The sequence below is a fragment of the Hypomesus nipponensis genome, chromosome 12, assembly GCF_054491055.1.
Source record: "Hypomesus nipponensis isolate SF chromosome 12, ASM5449105v1, whole genome shotgun sequence".
NCBI classification, from domain to species: domain Eukaryota; kingdom Metazoa; phylum Chordata; class Actinopteri; order Osmeriformes; family Osmeridae; genus Hypomesus; species Hypomesus nipponensis.
Window position 1 is genome coordinate 8856861 of NC_140372.1, and position 22991 is coordinate 8879851.

Genomic DNA, 22991 nt, shown 5'->3' on the forward strand with positions numbered 1-22991 from the left:
TAAATTAGCCAATGTAATACGGTAGCCTCAAGTCTTTCAAGATCCCACGCCCCATCACCCCAGCTCTTTTTCCCTGCTCAGTATTTTTAGTAACCAGACGATCTTCTCAGTGTCTGGTTGTTTACTTCCTCTATTTCCGGCTCTGTTCTGAAGTCCTTCAAGAGGAGGTACTTCCACTTGGCCCAGCTTGGGGACGGTTCCTACAACCTCAACTTCTACAAGGATGAGAAGACCTCTAAGGAGCCCAAAGGAACCATCTTCCTAGACTCCTGCATGGGGGTGGTCCAGGTAAGAGAAACATGAAAGAAAGCGACCAGACGTAACACTCATTTTGGTTTCAGGCACAGTGTTTAATTTCCCTAAATACATTTAAAAAAAACTTTTGTTTACGTTCCCAAAAAAATCTTTTGGTTTTGCAGAACAGCAAAGTGCGTCGGTTTGCTTTTGAGCTGAAGATGCAGGACAAGAGCACATACCTGCTGGCAGCAGACAGCGAGGGGGAGATGGACGACTGGATCAGCACCCTCAACAAGATCCTGCACAGCAGCTTTGAACTGGCCATGCAGGAGAAGAGGAACGGAGATCTGCATGACGGTGGGTGTGTGTGTGTGTGTGTGTGTGAGAGAGAGAGAAAGAGAGAAAGAGACAGAGAGAGGAAGAAATTGTTGAATATTTGTCCAAGAGTGTGCGAATTTGCGCGTACATGCTTGGGTATGGCAGACCACCCATGTTTCCCTCTTAAGATGACTTTGTTGGAGCACTAATCACTCACGGGGATGTTACGTTATGAAAACCTGTCAACCGTGAAATACTTGAGCTGCTCTCAAGATTACTGTAGCCCTTTTTGTGTGTTCATTTATGCATACTGTATAGTGCCGTTGTTACTAACATGAAAGGCATTTTGTTCTTTTCCTATAGATGACGAACTTTTAAAGACTGATCTGTCCACAGGAAGTTTTCAGGACAGTTTTCAGGTAGGTCTTTTCTTGAAACCTAAACTGTAACACCCTTTCACACTGGTCATGGTCTACCATTTGACACCCGGGCTAAGCCCTACTTAGATCTATGCTGAGCAGGTTGGGACGATATTGGTGTTATAGTTTACAGTGAAAGCGATCTCAAACACCATTGATTGTGTGCAGATGTGGGTGTCTGGAGCAGAGGTCTCCAGCTGTTCCTCTCATGATCCTAGTCACCAGGTCCAGACTGGCTTTGAAAGTGCCAACCCAACACACATCTGGTTTAGCTGTGTGTGCGAGGCCTCCAAATGCAGAGGCCAGACGAGGCCAGCTTGTCTGCTCTCTGGATGAGTGTCCAGGGGGGAAACGTGGCAGTGTGGAGGCAGACCAGCGTCAGAGCCACTGGCTCTGTTGCAGAATGGAAAATGGAAAGACCTATATGAATTGGCAGCCGATACATTAAGACTTGGACCACTCAGTCACCTACTGCTTTGTCAGTCTGCCATCTACAATTCTTTTCCATTTCTCTCCAGACCGCCAGAGATATTGAGTCCAAGATGAGGAGTGAGACTCGCCTAAAGCTGTTCACTCTGGACCCAGACACACAGGTGGCCGAACAACTGCCTGACGGTTTTGTGTGAATTGAAATGAATCATTTTGCTTACTTCAGGAAGGTACGCCACTGTATACCTCGCAGGCTGATTTTTCTGTAATGTCTCTAAAGAAACTAGACTTCTCAGGGATCGAGCCGGATGTGAGGCAGTTTGAGGAGAAGTTTGGCAAGCGTGTGCTGGTGAACTGCCATGACCTGTCCTTCAACCTCCAAAGCTGTGTTGCTGAAAACGACGATGGGCCGACTACTAATGTAGGGCTCAATGACACACGCACGCACACACACCACACAGCACACACTTGCACAAACTAGCACTATTCTGGAAAATATACTTTTAGTAAATATGGCTGGAACTAGGTCATAATCACTTAAGAAGATCATCCACAGCCCCTGTGCTCTGGCTAGCTGGATCCAATCATTGCTATTAGTGTTGTGGTGCAGGAAATGTGTTTTGCCATGGAAACCAGCCAAGGACTCCCATAATGCATTAGGAGCAGTCTGATGGTGGTTTCCTGCTGTCACTCCCTGAGGTCTGCCTCAGTGATGTGAACAACACTCTGCCCTGGGAAAGAGAAACAGAAGCCCTGCTGAGGACTCACACATATACACACACACTCACACACACACGCCCAACGCTTAAGCATTGCTCCTGTCTTCAGGAACACAAATCACTTTTACATACAGACCACACACTCCCCCATGTGCACACCCAGACAGTTAACCCTCCCTGTCCCTAGGTGGAGCCCTTCTACGTGGTCCTGTCTCTCTTCGACGTTCAGAACAGCAGGAAGATCTCAGCAGACCTCCATGTGGACCTCAATCACCCTCTGGTCCGACAGATGACGTCCGGCTCTTGGTCAGGAGGGTCAGGGTTGGATCAGCGTGTCAACGGAGGGGTGGATGGAGCGCTGGGGGGCGACAGACAGATCCACGGGCTACCAGAGGGGGCGCTACAGTACCCTAGGAAGGTAGACACGTACTTCCACTATAGAAACCCTGTGGTCTCTTCTAGGAGGCTGACAAAGTTCACCAGTGCAGAGATACTAAACCCTGAGCCACACCCATCCCCTTGTATCTACGTGCTTTCCAGGGGGTGTTTTCAGTGACGTGCCCCCATCCTGAGATCTTCCTTGTGGCTCGGATAGAGAAGATCCTACAGGGGGGGATCACCCACTGTACTGAACCCTACATGAAGAACACTGACTCCACCAAGGTACAGATCTGACACACACACACCGGTTTGTTTTACTAACCTAGTGGGGGCTGACAATTCCCTCCTTCCTAAACTCTGTAGCCGCCATCAATTCTTATTTTTGGTATGTTGCTATGTTGTTTCTCAGGTGGCTCAGAAGGTGTTGAAGAATGCTAGGGCAGCCTGTAGCCGACTGGGCCAGTACAGGATGCCTTTCGCATGGGCAGCCAGGTACAAGAAACCTGCTTGTCTCTCCCGGGGTCTGGAAACCTAAGATACTCTGTCTTTTTTTTGTCAGGATGAGAGATTGTGCTAAGTTTCAAACTGCTGTTTTCTCAAACTTGTTGATCGTAAAACATGGTTCTGAACAGCCTCAGCTCTCGGTGGAAAAGCACCACCTCAAAAGAAAAAGGATTTAAATAGATCTTGTGAAGCTCTTCCCCATTCCTTCTGTGGTTCTGAGGGTTCTCTTGTGTTCCGCAGGCCTGTGTTCAAAGACGCATCAGGGACTCTGGACAAAAGCGCTCGTTTCTCCGCGCTCTACAGACAGGACAGCAGCAAGCTGTCAGACGAGGACATGTTCAAACTGCTGACAGACTTCAGGAAGTAAGTTCTGATCGAGAACTAGCAATGAGGTCCTGATAGACAGTCTGCAGTGTCTTCTTCGACAGACCCAGATCATTTGCATACACTGTTTACACAAATCTAGTGGAATAAACTTCACAGCTGACTTGTTTCAATACAACCATACACTTGATAATAACTGCTACCTCTGTCTCTCAGACCAGAGAAGATGGCCAAGCTTCCGGTGATCTTAGGGAACTTAGACGTGACCATAGACAATGTGGCTCCAGATGTGACCAGTAAGCCTGTAGGACCAGCCAATCCCCCAGCCCATGTGACATCTTCTAACTTTTTTTTTTTAACCCTTCTTTTTTTTACTCACAATTAAGTCTTATATTCACCACCAGTTATGAGTTTGCTGATGTCACTCAGTTCTTTTCCTCTGGTTCTTTTCCTGTTTCCTGTATCTGAAGATTGTGTCACTTCCTCCTACATCCCCGTGAGGAACTTTGAGGGCAACGAGCCCGGCAGCGCTCTACTGGAAGTGGAGGAGTTTGTTCCGTGTATCGCTAAGTGTTCCCAGCCCTTCACTATCTACAACAACCACCTCTATGTCTACCCCAAACACCTGAAATATGACGGGCAGAAAGCCTTTGCTAAGGTACCTAGGCTTGGATGGAATCATGGGAATTACACAATAAATACATGCTCTAGGCTTACACTTCATATTTATGTTTCTCTCAACTTGATCATTATTCTTTTAATATATCTGCTGCAAGCAGAGGCGCCGATTTATGTTTTCTTCCGTGGGTGCTCATGGGCGCACGGCCTTTCAAATGTAAATTTTAATGTAATTTTAAATGAATGTAGCCTACTGGCAGTCTGGCCAAATCAATGATTTCATTCAGCATCTCTCTCTCTCTCTCTCTCTCTCTCTCTCTCTCTCTCTCTCTCTCTCTCTCTGTCTCTCTCTGTCTCTCTCTCTCTGTCTCTCTCTCTCTCTCTCTCTCTCTCTCTCTCTCTCTCTCTCTCTCTCTCTCTCTCTCTTCGTCTCTGCTTTTCTCACTCCTCAGGCAAGGAACATTGCGGTTTGTGTTGAGTTCAAAGACTCAGACGAGGAGGACGCTCAGCCCCTAAAGGTAAACATATCAGCAGCATCCCCCATTACCTCTCATCAACTTGCAATACCCTGCACACCCCCTCCCCCAAAACAGCCACAACATCGCATTTCAATATGATTCAGCATTGTTATGTTTGCATGTTTATTGGGAAACCCCTCAGATATCTTGGGGCTTAGCGGAGCTGACTAGGCGTGTTTTCAAACATTGTTCCTCCAGTGTATCTACGGCCGTCCAGGAGGACAGCTCATCACCAAGCAGGCCTACGCTGCCGTCTTACACCACCAACAGAACCCAGAGTTCTACAACGAGGTTCTGCTCCACTAGAACCCACCCACAACCTACACAAGAACGCTTTGCAAACTTTGAACTGGAATTCGAGAGCATGTTCGAGAGCATGCGAATGAACGCACGTGATTCGGGCAGAAATTGGAACTAGGTCTCTGTGATTAATAGCGACTCTGTTTTGGCCCCAGATTAAGATGGAGCTGCCCACCCAGCTCCATGAGAAGCACCACCTCCTCTTCACCTTCTACCACATCAGCTGTGACAGCAACAGCAAGAAGAAGGACCTCGTGGAGACTCCAGGTGGGACACGCGTAAAACACACACACATACACACACATGCACACATTCACACAGTTAGGGAATACGATCTGAAATTGAAGGGACATAGGTCCAGTAATGAAAACCCTAGCTGTTACTGCCTCTGATCGTGTGTGTTTGTGTGTTTTCCTGTGTAGTGGGGTCTGCCTGGTTGCCCCTGCTCAGGGACGGCAGGGTCATCATGAGCGAGCAGCATCTACCTGTCGCTGCCAGCCTGCCCCCTGGGTACCTCACCAGCCAGGATGGCACTGTCAAGGTAACACTCGGATGGTTTATGATTGGGTAGTGGGGTCAGTTTTTTTTTTTCCAACCAATGACCAACATTGTATTCTTTATGCCTCACACTCTCTTTTTCATCAAGGTTATACCGGTCGTGGTCATCAGGTGTTTGGCATGCATAAAATCATGAATCGAATTACTTTCCAATCAATAATACATCTGAAGATCTGTCTGCAGGCTTTTGTCTCATTAGGCTTGATTGGTTTGGCAAGCTTGTTGAGGCTTTCCCATCTGTGTGCAGTAGAACTGCATTAACATTCAAATGTAGGCTAATCCGGTGGACTGAAGATCCTCCCAGAAAGCAAATGAGATGCCCCTCCTGTGAAGGAGCACCAGTGCTGTGTCAGGCTGGGCTCATTGGTTTAGCTGAAAGCAGAGAGTGGAATAGGGTTGGTTTCAAGGCCTTCTCCTCATGGTGTGTTCCAGCACTCGGGTCCAGAGATCAGATGGGTGGATGGAGGGAAGACCTTGTTTAAAGTCTCGACTCATCTCGTCTCCACTGTTTACACCCAGGTGGGTACAGTATTTGATGCCTATTTGTCAAGCACGTATAGTTTCTGATGACGTCTTATATTTCTAACTTGCAGTCTTTTCCCATCAAGAAGGTTAGGTGTTTAGTATCCAGTCCACAGTGTTGTGGACCTCCAGCCCTTGATGTCTGTATTTTCTCCCTTCAGGACCAACATCTACACAACTTCTTCCACCACTGCCAGAGCATGGAAAATTCAGAACAGGCATCTGAGGGGGAGCTGGTCAAGTACCTGAAGGTACAGAGACACCTCAGGAGACCTAATGATAATAATAAATACAAGATTGTTGAATAAAGGGGCCACCAAAGAGAATGACAGTCAGATGAATGTGTTTTTCATTGGCTCATGGTGTGTGTTTATTCCAGAGTCTTCATGCCATGGAGGGTCATGTGATGGTCAACTTCCTGCCAACTATTTTGAACCAGTTGTTTCGCGTTCTGACCAGAGCCAACCACGAGGACGTGGCGGTCAATGTGACCAGGTGAGCAGTCAACCACAACCGTTCTCCCTCTGAAGTGACGGTCACGGTCTATACTAAAATGCCCTGTGTATTGTTTGAATTGTATTTGTCTTTCGATTTTTGGTCAGCACAGTGTAATGCAAGTGCACTTCCATTGATAATCTAGGGTCCATATTCACCATATAGGCTGAAGTACCCAGGAATCTGTCAGCTCTTACTTAGACTTCCAGTTTGTCTCTTATTCTCCTTCTGTTCTTGTTCGTGGGAAGCCTCTAGTTTTCAAGCGTCTTCACTTGTGGCTAACTCTCACCATATGTGGGTTTTATTTAAAAGGTCCTGTATGGACCGTGCTGTAACCCTTTGAAGTCCTCTCGTGGTATTTTAATAAGGTGTTGGCTTGTACTATTACTGTGTTCTTCATTGCTGGCTTGTTCTCCTTATCATCTCTCTGTTTCTGTCTCACTCCCTCCCTCCCTCCCTCCCTCTCTCTCTCTCTCTCTCTCTCTCTCTGCCTCTCTCTCTCCCTCTCTCTCATTCTCTCCAGGGTGATGGTGCATGTTGTAGCTCAGTGTCACGAGGAAGGCCTTGAACATTATCTGAGATCCTATGTTAAGGTTTGGTTTCACTTGTACTTCTTATCTTACACTGACCGGAGAAAACACTCAGTGAGATGAAGCCTGCCTAGAGTCCTACTCTGTTTGTAACATGACAAAAGCATTCAAGGGGAATTTAGTTATCTTAGTAGTTACTGGTCTGTAGAACTGGTATACAGCAAATGATGCTAAGCTAAGAGTGATAAGAACCTTCTCGGCTCCCTCTCTCTAGTTTGTGTTTAAGCCTGAACCGTACATGACCAGCAGCGTGAAGATGGTCCATGAGGAGCTAGCTAAAGCCATGACAGCTATACTCAAACCCTCCACTGACTTTCTCACTAGCAACAAGCTGCTCAAGGTAACATCCCTGTGTGTGTGTCTGTGGGTGTGTTGGTGCAAGTTCTTCTTCTAAGATATTTGAATATATTTCTATTTGACAGTACTCGTGGTACTTCTTTGAAGCATTAGTGAAGTCTATGGCTCAGCACTTGATCGAGAGTGGGAAGGTCAAGGTGAGCTCTTCCACCCTCTGCTCTCCTCTATCCTCTCCTCTCCTCGCCTCTCCTCGTCTGTTTTCTTAAACCTTTCTCTGTTCTCCTCTCCAGCTATCTAGGAACCAGCGCTTCTCTGCATCCTACCACCATGCGGTGGAGACCCTGGTCAACATGCTGATGCCTCACATCACCCAGAAATACAAGGACAACCTGGACGCAGCCAGGAACGCCAACCACAGCCTGGCCGTGTTCATCAAGGTAGGACAGATCTCCCCAGACAGGGACACACAGAGACTCCTGTGTGTGTTTGTGTGTGTATTGACATACCACTGGGTACGGTCTTGAGGAAACAAGGTTGTTATCTCATGGGTTTCTCCTTCCCAGCGCTGTTTCACCTTTATGGACAGAGGCTTTGTCTTCAAGCAGATTAATAACTACATCAACTGCTTCTTACCTGGAGACCCCAAGGTTAGTTTCATCATCTTGAAGATATTGCCATTGGTTGTGGATTCCTTTTCAGTGTATACTGTTATTGGTGAATAATAATTAGTCATCACAGGTGGAGGAATGAGTTTTCAGAATATTCAGCTTTCAGAACTCCTTTGTTTTCCTTCCGCTCCTGTCCGACAGACGTTGTACGAGTTTAAGTTTGAGTTCCTGCGGGAGGTGTGTAACCATGAGCACTACATCCCTCTCAACCTGCCCATGCCCTTTGGAAAAGGCAGGATCCAGAGTTTTCAAGGTACACACACACTTACGTAATTTGTACAGGATCTATCTTTTTACTCATTATACACACGCACTCACAGCCATGCACACCCGTGATACATCCTCTCTAAGACCTGCAGCTGGACTACTCGCTGACTGATGACTTCTGTCGAAACCACTTCCTGGTTGGGTTGCTGTTGAGGGAGGTGGGCGGAGCCTTGCAGGAGCTCCACGACATCCGTCAGATTGCTATCCAGGTGCTGAAGAGCCTGATGATCAAACATACCTTCGACGAACGCTACTCTGCCAAGGTGAGGAAGACTGCCCACTTCATCTGCTCCACCCGGCACCACGTTTTTGCCCAATCAAAACCCTTACTTCCAGGAACACAATTGAAGTCTTTCCCATAGATACTTGTATGGATTTCAATTTATAGTAAGAGAAACCGCAACAAATGATGAGGTTGAGCCAGTAACTGATGCATAGGATTGTAACTTGAGATGAGCCTCCAACTAGAGTAACCCAGCGTGTGTTGTTCCAGAGTCAGCAGTCCAGACTGGCCACCCTGTACCTGCCTCTGTTTGGCCTGCTCCAAGACAACGTCTACAGGCTCAACGTCAAGGAGAGCTCCTGCTTCACAACCAACCACTCTGCTAACGTAAGACTGACCCCCAGTGGTCAACGGTGGAATCACAGCAGGATATCATGACTCGTGCTCTTGTTCATCGTCTCTGGTTCTCCTTCTAGAATGGCAGAGATGACTATCTGATTGGGGTGTCCATGGCAACTCCTCCAAGGCTAGGGGGTTGCCTGGACAACAGTCTACACAAGGATGTGTTTGGAGTCATCTCTGGCACAGGTGAGAAGTGTGTGTGCACGCGTATGTGTGTTTGTGTGTTTCTTCTCAAAATAAATGGTATCCTGTGTACCATTTACACACTCTCTCCTCCATTTGTGAGAATCAGCTCAGATGTTCTCTCTCTCCTCTGCTTCGTCACTGCAGCCTCTCCCCACACCTCCACCCACAACATCAGCTCTGTGCACAATGACTCACGAGGCTCCCTGGTCAGCACTGACTCTGGGAACAGCCTGCTGGACAAGAGCAGCGACAGGACCAACTCCCTGGAGAAGGTATGAAGGAGAAAGACAGAGGGATAAACAGTGACCAAGAGACAGACCGATGGACAGCAGAGACAGGCAGACAGGTGGGCAGGCAGACAGACAGACAGACAGACAGCCAGGCAGGCGAGCAGGCAGGCAGGCAGGCAGGCAGGCAGGCAGGCAGGCAGGCAGGCAGGCAGGCAGGCAGGCAGGCAGGCAGGCAGGCAGGCAGGCAGGCAGGCAGGCAGGCAGGCAGACAGACAGACAGACAGACAGACAGGCAGGCAGGCAGGCAGGCAGGCAGGCAGGCAGGCAGGCAGGCAGGCAGACAGGTGGGCAGGCAGGCAGGCAGAGACAGACAGATGGACCGAAAGAGGCAGCCAGATAGGACAGTCCGGTTACAATGTGAAATGACCCGGTTATCCCAGACTCAACATCGTTCCATCTAATGTATCTGCTCAGGTGTGCTGCCTGTCTCACATGTGCAGTCTGTGTGTGAAATGCCCAGTTGTCCGTGACCCTGTCCAGCCTTCAGTGTGGCTGACCTCACCTCAGGATGGCGGGGGCCTGGATGTGTGTACAAAGGTTGGGCCTCAACTGGGACAACAAAGACATATTTAGCCTCTAACCCCTTTCCCTCCATCCTCGACCCCCCCCCCCCTCCCACACCCCTCCCTCCCCTGGTGGCAGAGGGACAAGTCTACATTCAGGAGGCACTCAGTCAACGTGCCCCCCCTCCCCCCGGAGCCCGGTGACTCCGCCCAACTGGGCCGGGCGGCCAAGAGAGTCACCATGGACTTCTCTCTGCTCTCGGCGCCCCTCCCCGTCCCACCACAGGGCAGCGCTGGGTTGCAGGACGCCCCTCCGCCCACTCTCACACAGCCAGACGAAGATGGCGACATACATCTTCAAGTACCCCTCTACACCCGCCCCCAACCCCCCCCCCCCCCCCCCCTAAGAGTGTCCCTCTCCAGGGAGTGGAGTGTGTGTGCTGTGTTGGCACCCTCTCTTGCCTTGAAGAACTGCAACTCCAACAGCAGATTTCCATATAAATCACTTGGGATTTCTTACCGCTTTTCTTTGTGGGCAGAAAGCCATGCTGGGGCCTTTGTGGAGTGCAGTGTGGACTCTGTGTGTTTGTTTCTCTATGACACAACTACCAAGCACACATGCAAGAATTTCTATTCTCCTCTTTCATCTTCTCAAAAACGGACCACGGTCGGAACTACGTTTTCACCTTTGTGTGTGACTGTGTGTCTCTGTCTCTCTCTTCTGCTTCTGTCTCTCTCTCTCTCTCTCTCTCTCTCTCTCTCTCTCTCTCTCTCTCTCCCTCTGACACTCTCCCTGTGTCGATCAGAACCAGTGTGCGTCTGCCTTGGGCAGCTCTCTCCTGCGCTGTGACAAACTGGACCGGGACGAGATCAAGAACCTGCTCATGTGCTTCCTGCACGTGCTGAAGAGCATGTCAGATGGTGAGACCATGCAGCAGGGGTCCCCGGCACTACAATAACCACAATGCTTTGCATTCACCCTGGTTCGTGTTGTGATGCTAAATCGATTGTGTTACTTCTGTGTCTTTCAGATGCTTTGTTCACCTACTGGAATAAAGCGTCACCATCGGAGCTCATGGACTTCTTCACACTGGTGGAGTAAGTTGTTATAAGGTTTCCTCGTTAGTTTATCACTTTCAGACTTCATGAACAGCTGACATCATGTTCAATGCAGCTAATACTGTCGCCTCTCTATCCTGCAGAGTGTGTCTCCACCAGTTCAGGTACATGGGGAAGAGATTCATTGCCAGGTAAATGTGCTGTTGGATACACCAGTTCTCATGGCAAAATAAAGTAGTTAACAGGCACTTCCTCAATATGGGACTCATTGTGTGTATTTATTAAATGCAATGATATGGCAGGTTCATATTTCAACAGACCTGTGTCACGTTGAGTGGTGATAGGGGAAAACACCTACACACACAAACGCACACACATGTGGACACACCCACCGGCGTAAGGACGCCCCTCTCTCTGCTAACCCTAGCTCTTGGTGTGTGTGTTCTCTTGGCTGAAACACTGCTGACGAGCTGCAATGTCATTATTGCCATTGGCCGCAGGCCTCTCCTCTCCCGCTTGGGTAAGACCTATCGCTGACTACCCCACCACCCTATCACCCCCGACCTGCCACCTTCCACCCTATCCTCACCTCACATCCTTTACTTGAAGCACGCTACCGCTTCTTAATAAGACGCCCATGTTTTTCCTGGTCTGGTTCTGGACTCTGTGGAACATCCTTGCCCTTTCCCTCCCCCTCTACCTGCAGCTAGTGTGCTGTTGGCGTGCTTCGACCCGCTGTCCTATATGTGTGTGTGTCTTTGTAGTGTCTGCCATATTCTTACCTTATGTTTACTCATTCCACAGGTATAGTCTGTAGCTAAAGTTTTCCGTTGAATTAGATCCTTAGATCTCATCTTAGAATCCATTGAGAAGGCTTCGATCAATTACAGAGAATGTCCACCAAACTCGTTTTTTTTCCTGAATGACAGCCCAGCCCACCACTCACTGTGCTCTTCCCCTCTCCTCACCCAACAGGAGCCAGGAGGGGGCGGGCCCTGTAGTGCAGGACAGGAAGTCTCTGACTCTGCCTGTGTCTCGTAACAGGGCGGGAATACTACACGCCCGCCTGCAACAGCTGGGCTGTCTGGAGAGCTCACACACCTTTAACAACAGTAAGTCTTGTAAGGCTGTGGGTCGGTTTATAAAATGCATTTAAACATGTAAATTCAGTCAATGAGCGAGCAGACAATAAGTTCTGGAGGTAAGTTGACTAGTGGGTGACCTTTGATAATGAGGGGGCATGGGGGGGCATGGGAGGGGGTAATACAGGTTCTCAGTGTCGCCCCCTGGTGTGTGGTGTGTGTGCAGCATACTGTCAAGCGGACGCAGACGTGTGCGGCCAGTCTCTGCTGGAGACTAACGTGACCACGGAGGTGTGTCTGACTGTTCTGGACACGCTCAGCACCTTCATCAAGGGCTTCAAGGTAACGCCTCTCTCTCGGTCTCTCTCCGCTGACTCACCCTGGCAATGCGTTTATCGTAAACACGTTTACTGGAAGTCGGAGCGTAGTCTATCTCGTCCCTTAAACCATGCAATGGAGGACTCCTTCATCACTAAGGTTTTTCAATGAGTTCCCCTATGGATCCATTTGGCTCAATGTGTTTTGGCCGTTGGTTGTCTTTTAGTCTGTCAGAACAGCGATGACGCGGTCGCCCCAGTGCCTGATGTTTGTCCGCCATGTTTGTCCGATGTGTTCAGACCCAGCTGAGCTCTGACCTGGGCCACAACCCGCTGATGAAGAAGGTGTTCCAGGTGCACCTGTGCTTCCTTCAGATCCCCCAGTCAGAGGCAGCGCTCAAGCAGGTCTTCGCCTCGCTGCGCACCTTCATCTACAAGGTAAGGGAGACGCCCACCTGTCACCTGCCACTCTGCTGTCGTCGAATGCGTGCGGCTCGCTGTTGGGCTGATAGAATGGGACTTTCTGTCTTTCTCGCTTATTCTGCCTGGTTAGCATTTTTTAAGGCATCAAATGATTCTCCCATTCGCATCATTCTTTAACAACCCCACCCCTCTCTCTCTCTTTCTCTCTCTTTCTCTCTCTCCCTCTCTCTGTCTCTCTGTCTCTCTGTCTCTGTGTCTGTTTCTCTCTCTTTCTGTCTCTCTCTCTGTTCCAGTTCCCGTGTACGTTTTTCGACGGCCGTGCTGACATGTGTGCGTCTCTGTGCTATGAGATCCTGAAGTGCTGCAACTCCAAGCTGAGCTCCATCCGCAGCGACGCCGCCCACCTCCTCTACTTCCTCATGAAGAGCAACTTTGACTACACCGGCCGCAAGTCCTTCGTCCGCACACACCTGCAGGTGACATCTGAAAAGGGCTCGTAGTTCTTAGAAATGCTAGTCTACTTGTACCAACTAGGTACATGGGTGTGCGTGTGTTCTCTAAATGAGACAGATTCCTTTTCAAAGGCTGGAAGGGAGATGCTTACTCAGTGAGGGTGTGCTTGTTTGTTCTCTCACATCCTTCCAGGTGGTGATTGCCGTCAGTAAGCTCATCGCTGATGTCATCGGCATTGGAGGAACCCGCTTCCAACAGTCTCTCTCCATTATCAACAACTGTGCCAACAGCGACAAGACCATTAAAGTGAGGACAGCAGGCACTGCTCCTTTGGTTCATACCTAAACCCTTTCACCATTGTATTCTCCATTGTAAAGCATGTTTTACTGGATATGATAATCCTCCACAACAACGCCTCTCCACCCGCACGTAGCACACCGCGTTCCCTTCGGACGTGAAGGACCTCACCAAGCGGATCCGGACGGTGCTGATGGCCACGGAGCAGATGAAGGAGCACGAGAAGGATCTGGAGATGCTGGTGGACCTCCAGTACAGCCTGGCCAAGTCCTACGCCAGCACGCCCGAGCTGCGCAAGACCTGGCTGGACAGCATGGCCCGCATTCACAACAAGAACGGAGACCTGTCTGAGGTGGGTCACAGGGGCGGGCTGGAGGCGCTGAACCAATAGATCCTGGTCCTACAAACTCAAGAACGTTTTTTTTCGGATATAGTATTTTGTTAGTATGTGTGAAGTTGTCGTTTCGGGTATCTAAGTCCTTAGCAGTCATATTAGAAGTCATTATAAACCTTTCTATCGCCACTGTAAGCTTTCTAAGTGTGTGTTTCTGGTTGGTCTGCAGGCAGCTATGTGCTACGTCCATGTAGCAGCTCTTGTGGCGGAGTATCTCTGGAGGAAAAGTGAGTTTCTGTTTTATCCACCTGGTGGCACCACTGTAACTACCTCAGTCTGTAGAAATCAGCTCCTTCAGAGCTGTTAACCTATGTCAAAGGGGCAGTTCATTAAAAAAGTGATTAGTCATGTTTACAGTCTTTCATAGTTCAGACAAATGGTTTTATTAGCTATTTCATTAGCTCAGTAAATGTGTTCTGATACATCATGTTATACTCCAAGGCATACTAGAGTATATATGTTTTAAACTCAGATAGAAATACAAGGCAGAACAATTCATATTCATCTGAGTTGTATGTAAACTAATGTAACACCTCCATTGAAAGGGGCCAGTGTAAAAAACAAAGTAAGATATGTATCTAAATATTCAAACTCATCTTTCATTATAAATCAGCTACTTAATGCTTCAAAGAAGTGATGAATAAGTGGGACCATTTAAAGGGATCATTTACTGTTTATCCTTGATAATATTTCATATGAACACAAACTGATAAGACACCACGTGTGATGCAGAAAGACACCTGTTCAAGGTTCACCTCCATCCTTGCTTCCATGTTCAAGACTCTTAGCCTTCTCCAGATAAGAGTTTCTACCAGGCTCAGGTCAGGGTCTGGAGAGAATGTTAGGCAATGTGAGAGGACTTTACGGCTCTACGGATTCACTAGCATTTCACTCGCGGCCAAGTACATGAAGCCAACTTGAGAGTTTAGGGAGGTGCACCTTCTTTAACAGGCCCTCCACTGTCTGTCTGTCCTCCCTTCTGTCTGTCTGTCTGTCTCTCTGTCTGTCTGCCTGTCTGTCTGTCCTCCCTTCTGCCTGTCTGCCTGTCTGTCTGTCCACCCTTCTGTCTGTTTGTCTGCCTGTCTGCATGTGTCTTTATCTCTCTGTCTGTCTGACATACCTGTGTGTGCTGAACTGCCTCTCCTCTTACAAAGGAGGCCATGTCAATATGGTCTCTGGGTGAGTGGTCTAGTGAGGTTTCAGGTTTGAATAAATGAACACGGGTCTGCTAAATGAACACATTACTGTTTTGAAGTGGCCTGCTTTAAATTGAGAAAGATGTGAGTAGTGTCATGGTTTCCTCATTGGTTTTAGAGTGTGTTTATTCGGATGTTTTTGTTTGATATTGAGAATAGTCACTTGCATAAAAACGCCGATCTCTTTCTGTGTGTTTCAGGTATGTTTAGGCAGGGCTGTTCATCGTTCCGCGTCATCACACCCAACATTGATGAGGAGGCGGCCATGATGGAAGACGTAGGCATGCAGGATGTGCACTTCAGTGAGGTGAGGGAGCTCCCATCATGCATCTGAGTGACCGGTATTTCTTCTGCTGAGATTTGGTTAACCCATCAAGTTCGACAGGATGTGGGTTGTAGAATTCCCCATTTCAGTAGTCCCACATCTATGACAGTTCTGTAAGCTGGCATCAGCCATGATTCACATGACAAGAGTCTTTATAGGACTTATCTCCATTAGGTTACTATCAATGACTCTAAAGTACACTCATGCTGGTTTGGTAGGCTAGGCAGATGTGTGAGCGGGCACGTGTATTTGCATGTTTGTAGCGTTGTCAGGTCTGCCCTGGGTCTCTGTAGATAAGTGCCCTGACAAACCAAAGCAGCCTTTGGATTCTACTATCTGCCAGTAGATCAGCCAGAGATCTGCACTGTTCACCCTCACTGGCAGCTGATCAGAACAGTGCTGTGTGGTGCTCTATAGCAGCCAGACACAGACACAGCCATTTACAGTAAAAAAAATAAGATAAAAAAAAATATATATATATATATATATATTTTTTTTTTTAAATGTGTCCGATTCATGTGTAAACTGGGTAAGTGGTATTGATATACTTGGCAAACGATGCTGCTGTATGTACTGCATTCATGAACATTACGTTCAGATGCTTTAACGTTTCACCTCAGTGGGTTTATGCGCTTTTATGTGTTAGGCTCATCCAGCTATAAAAGACAGGCCCATTTCCTTCCCATCTACCCTGTAGAGCCGAAGTCACCTGTTACAGAGATGGCTGAGCAGGGAATGGAGCTGTCATAATGACTTGACTCCGTGCACTACTGTTCGATGGTCAGCTGACTGAAATTGATGTGCATGCGTGCGTGCCTGTGTGTGTGTGTGTGTGTGTGTGCCTATATGTGTGTGTGTGTGCCTGTGTGTGTGTGTGTGTGTGTGCCTATGTGTGTGTGTGTGTAGGAGGTGCTGATGGAGCTGCTGGAGGAGTGTGGGGATGGCCTGTGGAAGGCTGAGCGCTACGAGCTCATCTCTGACGTGTACAGGCTCGTCATCCCCATCTACGAGCAGCGGCGGGACTTTGAGGTACTTCCTCCCAGCACGGACACTGACACAGTGTTCACCTCACCCACTGCTGTCTTACAACTCCGATGTCACAGTGCACGCGTCCAACGTTCACAGTCAAGTTCAAATGATCAGTTCAATGGATCAGTTCAATGGATAACATATTTATGTCATATTGATCCATTCTTCCGCACTAGTTCCCAACATTTCTACATGCGTACTTTGGATATCAATATATTTGATTTTCAGATTTCATAGTTGTTGACAGAGCATCAGTAGTGAGCCATGCCCGGTGTTCTAGGTGTGCTGTATGTGTGTGTGTGGCAGAAACTGACCCACCTGTATGACACACTGCACCGGGCCTACACCAAGGTGATGGAGGTGATGCACACTGGCAAGAGGCTGCTGGGAACCTACTTTAGAGTGGCCTTCTTTGGTCAGGTGAGACATCTGTCACAGGGGAACTCTTCTGCTCTCTCTTTTCTCCAACACAGGATTCAAGAAACAAACTCTTAACAGACCAGTAGTGTTACAGAATTAAACATCAGATATACTGTATGTTGAGGGTAAAGAGGTCAAATGTATTTTAAAAAGTATTCAAATACAGCTTATGCTGCTTTTTGTTTATTTAGGGCAATTTATAATTCTTACCAAAGCATGCAACGCGTATGAATCAGTGTTGCCACTAAATGCATGTTCATCTGACCTCCTCGCCTGGAGGTTTTTATTTGGTTTTGTTAACATGCTCTTCTCTACCTCTCTCTCCACCTACAAGGCGGCGGTAAGTTTGTGGCTGTATGCGTTTATAGCTGTGTGTCTTGGTTTGCTCTGCGACGCCTTGCCAACTGTTAACACACTGCTCTGCTTCCCATCTGCTAAAGAACCTGCCACCTCCTCTTCTGTAGGGACACTTAAGACTCCAGGGGTTTGTGTTCCAGCTCAGCACTAGCACACTTAAAGTTCATCAGAAGCTCTGTGATTGGTGGAGGGAATACGTTGACATTAATGTGTTGGTGCTGAATTGGACGAAACCGACGAAAGTTCATGTGGCTGAGTTTAGAAACAGCTTGCAGGTGTAGATGTTGTCTGTTGCTTGCTACTCTGCATGATCTTGAGTGAAAGAATAATGGAGTGTAGGTACAGTACTCAATAGACCTGTCCTCTCTGCCCGTAACACCCTGATTTCCATGATAACTCCATGGTGACAGACTGGTGTTGCCTTCTGAGAAAGTCGGCATGGTTGTTGGCTTTGTGTTCAGTAATGGGTTTATGACAGGCAGGAAGTCAATCTCTGTACCTGTGTCTGGATGAGTTTCAAAGAAGGCAAACACAGACGCTAGATTCACATCGTTAACAGGTAGCATTAAAAAGCATATGACCAAAGGGACTCTATTGAGTCAATACAGTGTGGTCCCGATAATCACAATCCATTTGACTACCATTCCCTTCCTTTTCAACCACTCAGGACATTGTGGCCAGTCCCTCAGGTCAGCTTGACCTCCAGATAAACACAACACAGATCACTGGAGCCCTCATTGGTTATATCTTTGCTGCTTTGGCATGTTGGAAGCGGCGAATTCTCATTGCTTGGACTTTGTTTTGGTTATGCATATGTTTATATAAAATTCCCTACAATAATACCGTTGTTTTTTTGTTATTTTAAAGCAATTCCATTAGCTTATAACTTGAACATAAAATGTACGTTTAACTTTCAAATGTAGCTCCAGGTATTGATGAACTTACATGCATTATTCCCCATAGCTTTCCTTTTGGTTGCCATCCTCGCATTTGCTTGTGCCTGAAACACATCACCGTGGTTACGTACTGTACATGCCAGGCCAGAGCAGCAGGGTTGGGGTAGAGTGGGGTCTGACCTGTTTCCTCCTGGCAGGGCTTCTTTGAGGATGAGGATGGGAAGGAGTACATCTACAAGGAGCCCAAGTTCACGCCTCTCTCTGAGATCTCCCAGAGGCTCCTCAAGCTCTACTCCGACAAGTTTGGTCAGGAGAATGTGAAGATGATCCAGGACTCTGGCAGGGTGAGTGTTTGTGTGTGTTCTTTGGCGCTCTCTCTAACCGTGATGGTGTCCAAGTGTTGCGCTAATTGCTGGTATATTTGATGCTAAGATGTGCTTTAAGGTCAAAGCTTTTGACTGTCTTTTCCAAACGAATAAAGTTTTTTATGAGTTGCATTACCAATACCACATGTCCATGAACAACATTTCCTTGAGCAATAAAAGAATTAACCGGTTAACCAGTAAATCATTAAACATTGATATTACAGGACATCCAACCATCCATTCACTGCTCATAATGTATATATCTCTATAGGTGAACCCAAAGGACCTGGACTCTAAGTATGCCTACATCCAGGTGACCCATGTGACCCCCCACCTGGAGGACAAGGAGCTGGAGGACAGGAAGACGGACTTTGAGAAGAGCCACAATATCCGTCGTTTCGTCTTTGAGACGCCCTTCACCGTGTCCGGGAAGAAGCAGGGTGGGGTGGAGGAACAGTGCAAACGCAGGACCGTTCTCACCAGTACGTCTCACACACACACACACACACACACACGTGCATACACACACTCACGCACTTATACTGATTAGATACTGATTAGGGTGGTTTATTACAGCTGTGATACTTGGTTGGTGAACTTACTGCATGTTTACTGATGTGTTCCTGACATGGTCAGTGTTTCATTAAGTGTTGTCTAATCAGGGCTGGGTTTATTATTATATGACAGAGCTAATCCCAAAGTGCAGTGCTTATCTGGCCTTGCAAGTAAAGGGATCTCTCAAGCTGCGATAAGAGTGAATAGGCAGCCCCCTCCCAAGCTACCTCACTCCTACAGTGTTATTGTTGTCTTTGTTATGGATGAACATGAGCATTCCTAGTTATAAATATAATTAACATGTTTTTTTTCATTAGTAAACCATCTGTCTACCTTTCTGTCTGTCTGTCTGTCTGTCTGTCTGTCTGTTTACCTTGTTCCCTCCTCCCACCCCCTCTCTTTCTTGCTTACATTCCATCCCCCTTATCTTCCCTGTCACCGCTCTCTGACCCCCCCCCCCCCCCCCAGCCACCCACTGTTTCCCCTACGTGAAGAAGCGGATAGCAGTGATGTACCAGCACCAGACGGACCTCAGCCCCATCGAGGTGGCCATCGACGAGATGACCGCCAAGGTGTCCGAGCTGAGGCTGCTGTGCTCTGCCTCAGAGGTGGACATGATCCGCCTCCAGCTCAAACTGCAGGGCAGCATCAGCGTCCAGGTATACTAGTTAGACCAGCAGGTATACTAGTTAGACCAGCAGGTATAGTAGTTAGACCAGCAGGTATAGTAGTCAGACCAGCAGGTATACTAGTTAGACTAACAGGTATACTAGTTAGACCAGCAGGTATACTAGTTAGACTAACAGGTATACTAGTTAGACCAGCAGGTATACTAGTTAGACCAACAGGTATACTAGTTAGACCAGCAGGTATACTAGTTAGACCAACAGGTATACTAGTTAGACCAGCAGGTATACTAGTTAGACTAACAGGTATACTAGTTAGACCAGCAGGTATACTAGTTAGACCAACAGGTATACTAGTTAGACCAGCAGGTATACTAGTTAGACCAGCAGGTATACTAGTTAGACCAACAGGTATACTAGTTAGACCAGCAGGTATACTAGTTAGACCAACAGGTATACTAGTTAGACCAGCAGGTATACTAGTTAGACCAGCAGGTATACTAATTAGACCAGCAGGTATATTAGTTAGACCAGCAGGTATAGTAGTTAGACCAGCAGGTATACTAGTTACACCAGCAGGTACACTAAGTAGACCAACAAGCACATTAGTTGGACTAGCATTGATGACCCTGTAATATTCATCAGTAATGTATGACTTTGAATCCATTAGATCCTGGTACTCCTCACCGTATACAACATGCTTTTGTCATTCAGGTGAACGCAGGTCCCCTGGCCTACGCCAGAGCTTTTCTAGATGACAGTGGAGAAAAGAAATACCCCGACAACAAGGTCAAACAACTCAAGGAGGTGTTCAGGTATGTCCAGCCATCTGCTTTTGGTATCTTAGTATCTCCTTCCCCCCTCCTCTCTCTCATCCCCTTCACCCTGCTATCCCTCACTCTAAACATATGTGGTAAATGGTGTGGGGTGTATTTCTATACAGGCAGTTTGTGGATGCCTGTGGCCAGGCCCTGGGGGTGAATGAGCAGCTCATCAAGGAGGATCAACAGGAGTACCACGATGAGATGAAGGCTAACTACAGAGACCTGGCCAAAGAGCTGTCCAACATCATGCACGAGCAGGTGACAAGCAACAGCTTATCAAGCCTTTCAAATCTACTGACTTTGTGTTGACAAATTTTGGAAATGTTCTTCTTGCATGATTTTGTTTCTAGTGCGTGATGTGATCTTGAATGGCTTCTGTGTTTTTTTTTTTGCCTGTATATCAATAACAACTTTCTCTTTTGTTTGATTTCGCTGGCCTAAGCAGATTGGATGGTAATATATGATTTATTGTAGATACTTGCTGCTTTGCTATCCAGTTATAAATGACTCAAGCTCAGTCATGGTTTTTTTCATATATGTGACTGATGTCTGAACTTCTTTCTTCATCGTCAGATCATCGCTGTTGAGTATGGGTCGAGAAACACACTCTCTCATTCGCTAGGCATCTTCAACGCCATCAGTGGCACGCCAACCAGCACCAACATCCAGGGTGTCTCAAGCTCCACCTCCATGGTCTGACCTATCAACGCTGAACCCTGCCATGCGACCATGCCACACATCGTGTTCCCATGGTGATGGAGTGAAAAGAGAGAGAGACAAGTGACCTCATCACCTCCTACGATCGAATAAGTGAAGAGTTGACGCCTGCTTTGTCGTATAAATATATCCCTGTGATTGGTTCACATGAGTGTCTGTCAAGAGCTTGATTACAATATTGACGATACTCAGATGACAGACGAGAGCCAATGTGATGGTCTCTATATACCAACCAACACAACTGGGAGAGACATTTTAAACTATTTTCTATGTTTCCTGTGGAGACCTCCTGCACCTAGTAACCCCAAGCATCAAGAACATGACATCAATAATAGTTGACATCAATCCTTCAGTACTTGTAAAGGTCTTAAAGGCCTTCTGTTCTCCACCTTTGTATTTTCTATGACAGGGACAACTGCTGTACAGTACTCAGTATTCAACTACCTGTATGATAGTTTAAGACGTGTGATGGTTTTGGACAGTACTGACACTTATATCTAGTGAGAGGTATCTTTTCATGCCCTTTTTGTATTCAAGCCTGTAGAAAGGCTTGAGGACTTTTTTTATGTAGCAACATTTTTGCATAACAATTCCTGTGAATATACCTACTGTATAGACCATTTATGTAAAGTCATATGTAAGTATAGAATACATTTAAGGCTAAGGCAATTATAATGTCCCTACCTGTTTCTGCCTAGAGAAGAGTGCACTATCCTCTACCCTGTCAGGACCTTTACTGCACATGACCACTCCTGCCAAAGCAACCACTTGTACTGTGTATGACTATGCTATAGACAAGGATTCTCTAATACAGGTTTTACTTTTCTATATTAATTTAGTCAATCATTGGGGAAGTGAAATTGTAAAAACAAATATCAACTTCCCTGTTTGAAAAATGTAAATATTGTCTATTGTTTATGCTTTTAATTAAAGTTTACTTGAAAGCAGCATGTGTGTGAACAAAACAAGATTAGCTTTTTGAAAATATACAGATTTTTGGGGTTAAAGTAAGTTAATCCTATGCTGTGTAGTGTAGAAGGGGGTTTATAACAGTTGTTCTCTATTGAATACCTATTTCTTCCTCGTAGGTTTCCCATTATTAAAAGCTGTCTGAGATGTGCGCAACTGAGAGGATATAGCTTTAATGATTCATATCCTTATTTGCTTTTTCCCATAAAGTAATCCTTTGAATTTTAACCTTCCTGGACATGTTTTCTGGATACTATGGTGGACTTTTCTCTTGGTCCAAAGGCTTAGGTTTAATAGTACAAGAACTTTAGTCTTAAGTCGTTGGTCGGTTAACAAAGGTTCACTTTATTTGTGCCAGGAATTGGAGGTTACATACGTTAGGCGTCTCAGCCAGAGAAGCCCGCCTAGAAGTCAGTACATATATTTATACAATGCATGCATGTCATACAAATACTTTTACATGATTACATGATTGTACCTTGGCAATCGGCCTGGAGCACTGATCAACAGATGGGGGCTATTCCCCGAGACTATTCATTTCAAAGGGCAGTCCCCCCCCGTCTGCTGCTTCCTAATGTAAGCCGGACCTAGTGGAAGTATTGGCGGGAGAAGAACATTCTAATACAGATTGCTTTCTCAGGAACACAGAAGAGGCCAATAGAAGGAAACGCCCTGTGGATGTTGAGCTCTAGACAACAACCAGCTGACTCCTCCCTCTTTCTGCCAGGGTTGTGTCTATAGCTCATCCCAAACAAGAGGTCAGTGTCCTGAGCTCACCTGTCACCTGTCACCTGGCTCATTCCCCAATACAGGGTTTTTTGAGCCCACAACAATACTAATGAGCTTTGTTCATTTATTAGGCCATTAAGATCAGGCAGAGATAAACGGTTTCTGCTTGTTTTGATTCAACGTCTGTGTG

General features: G+C 47.0%; 1 protein-coding gene across 6 annotated transcripts in view; it reads left to right on the forward strand.

The window, feature by feature from the left end:
• Window positions 1–22051, forward strand: part of dock9b (dedicator of cytokinesis 9b) — a 41130-nt gene extending 19079 nt beyond the window's left edge. For 2 of the 6 annotated variants that reach the window (XM_084667592.1, XM_084667595.1), the window contains exons 7-53: window positions 154–288; window positions 420–594; window positions 919–974; window positions 1493–1567; window positions 1684–1824; window positions 2310–2540; window positions 2663–2785; window positions 2913–2995; window positions 3248–3370; window positions 3548–3627; window positions 3802–3989; window positions 4402–4467; window positions 4666–4758; window positions 4923–5034; window positions 5190–5308; window positions 5758–5844; window positions 6009–6098; window positions 6227–6342; window positions 6866–6935; window positions 7147–7272; window positions 7355–7426; window positions 7520–7666; window positions 7793–7876; window positions 8039–8150; window positions 8249–8427; window positions 8658–8774; window positions 8864–8975; window positions 9120–9247; window positions 10575–10689; window positions 10800–10866; window positions 10971–11018; window positions 11803–11939; window positions 12136–12251; window positions 12527–12664; window positions 12943–13125; window positions 13295–13408; window positions 13536–13751; window positions 13963–14020; window positions 15190–15296; window positions 16221–16343; window positions 16650–16763; window positions 18214–18360; window positions 18653–18863; window positions 19405–19595; window positions 20277–20377; window positions 20506–20644; window positions 20960–22051. In XM_084667592.1, coding sequence (XP_084523718.1) covers window positions 154–288; window positions 420–594; window positions 919–974; window positions 1493–1567; window positions 1684–1824; window positions 2310–2540; window positions 2663–2785; window positions 2913–2995; window positions 3248–3370; window positions 3548–3627; window positions 3802–3989; window positions 4402–4467; window positions 4666–4758; window positions 4923–5034; window positions 5190–5308; window positions 5758–5844; window positions 6009–6098; window positions 6227–6342; window positions 6866–6935; window positions 7147–7272; window positions 7355–7426; window positions 7520–7666; window positions 7793–7876; window positions 8039–8150; window positions 8249–8427; window positions 8658–8774; window positions 8864–8975; window positions 9120–9247; window positions 10575–10689; window positions 10800–10866; window positions 10971–11018; window positions 11803–11939; window positions 12136–12251; window positions 12527–12664; window positions 12943–13125; window positions 13295–13408; window positions 13536–13751; window positions 13963–14020; window positions 15190–15296; window positions 16221–16343; window positions 16650–16763; window positions 18214–18360; window positions 18653–18863; window positions 19405–19595; window positions 20277–20377; window positions 20506–20644; window positions 20960–21085 — 5691 coding nt within the window. In that variant the 3' untranslated portion in view covers window positions 21086–22051. Of the gene's footprint in view, window positions 1–153; window positions 289–419; window positions 595–918; window positions 975–1492; window positions 1568–1683; window positions 1825–2309; window positions 2541–2662; window positions 2786–2912; window positions 2996–3247; window positions 3371–3547; window positions 3628–3801; window positions 3990–4401; window positions 4468–4665; window positions 4759–4922; window positions 5035–5189; window positions 5309–5757; window positions 5845–6008; window positions 6099–6226; window positions 6343–6865; window positions 6936–7146; window positions 7273–7354; window positions 7427–7519; window positions 7667–7792; window positions 7877–8038; window positions 8151–8248; window positions 8428–8657; window positions 8775–8863; window positions 8976–9119; window positions 9248–9916; window positions 10130–10574; window positions 10690–10799; window positions 10867–10970; window positions 11019–11802; window positions 11940–12135; window positions 12252–12526; window positions 12665–12942; window positions 13126–13294; window positions 13409–13535; window positions 13752–13962; window positions 14021–15189; window positions 15297–16220; window positions 16344–16623; window positions 16764–18213; window positions 18361–18652; window positions 18864–19404; window positions 19596–20276; window positions 20378–20505; window positions 20645–20959 lie in introns of those variants that run through there. The other 4 variants (XM_084667596.1, XM_084667597.1, XM_084667594.1 and 1 more) reach the window with 3 other exon arrangements.
• The last annotated feature ends 940 nt before the right edge of the window (window positions 22052–22991 follow it).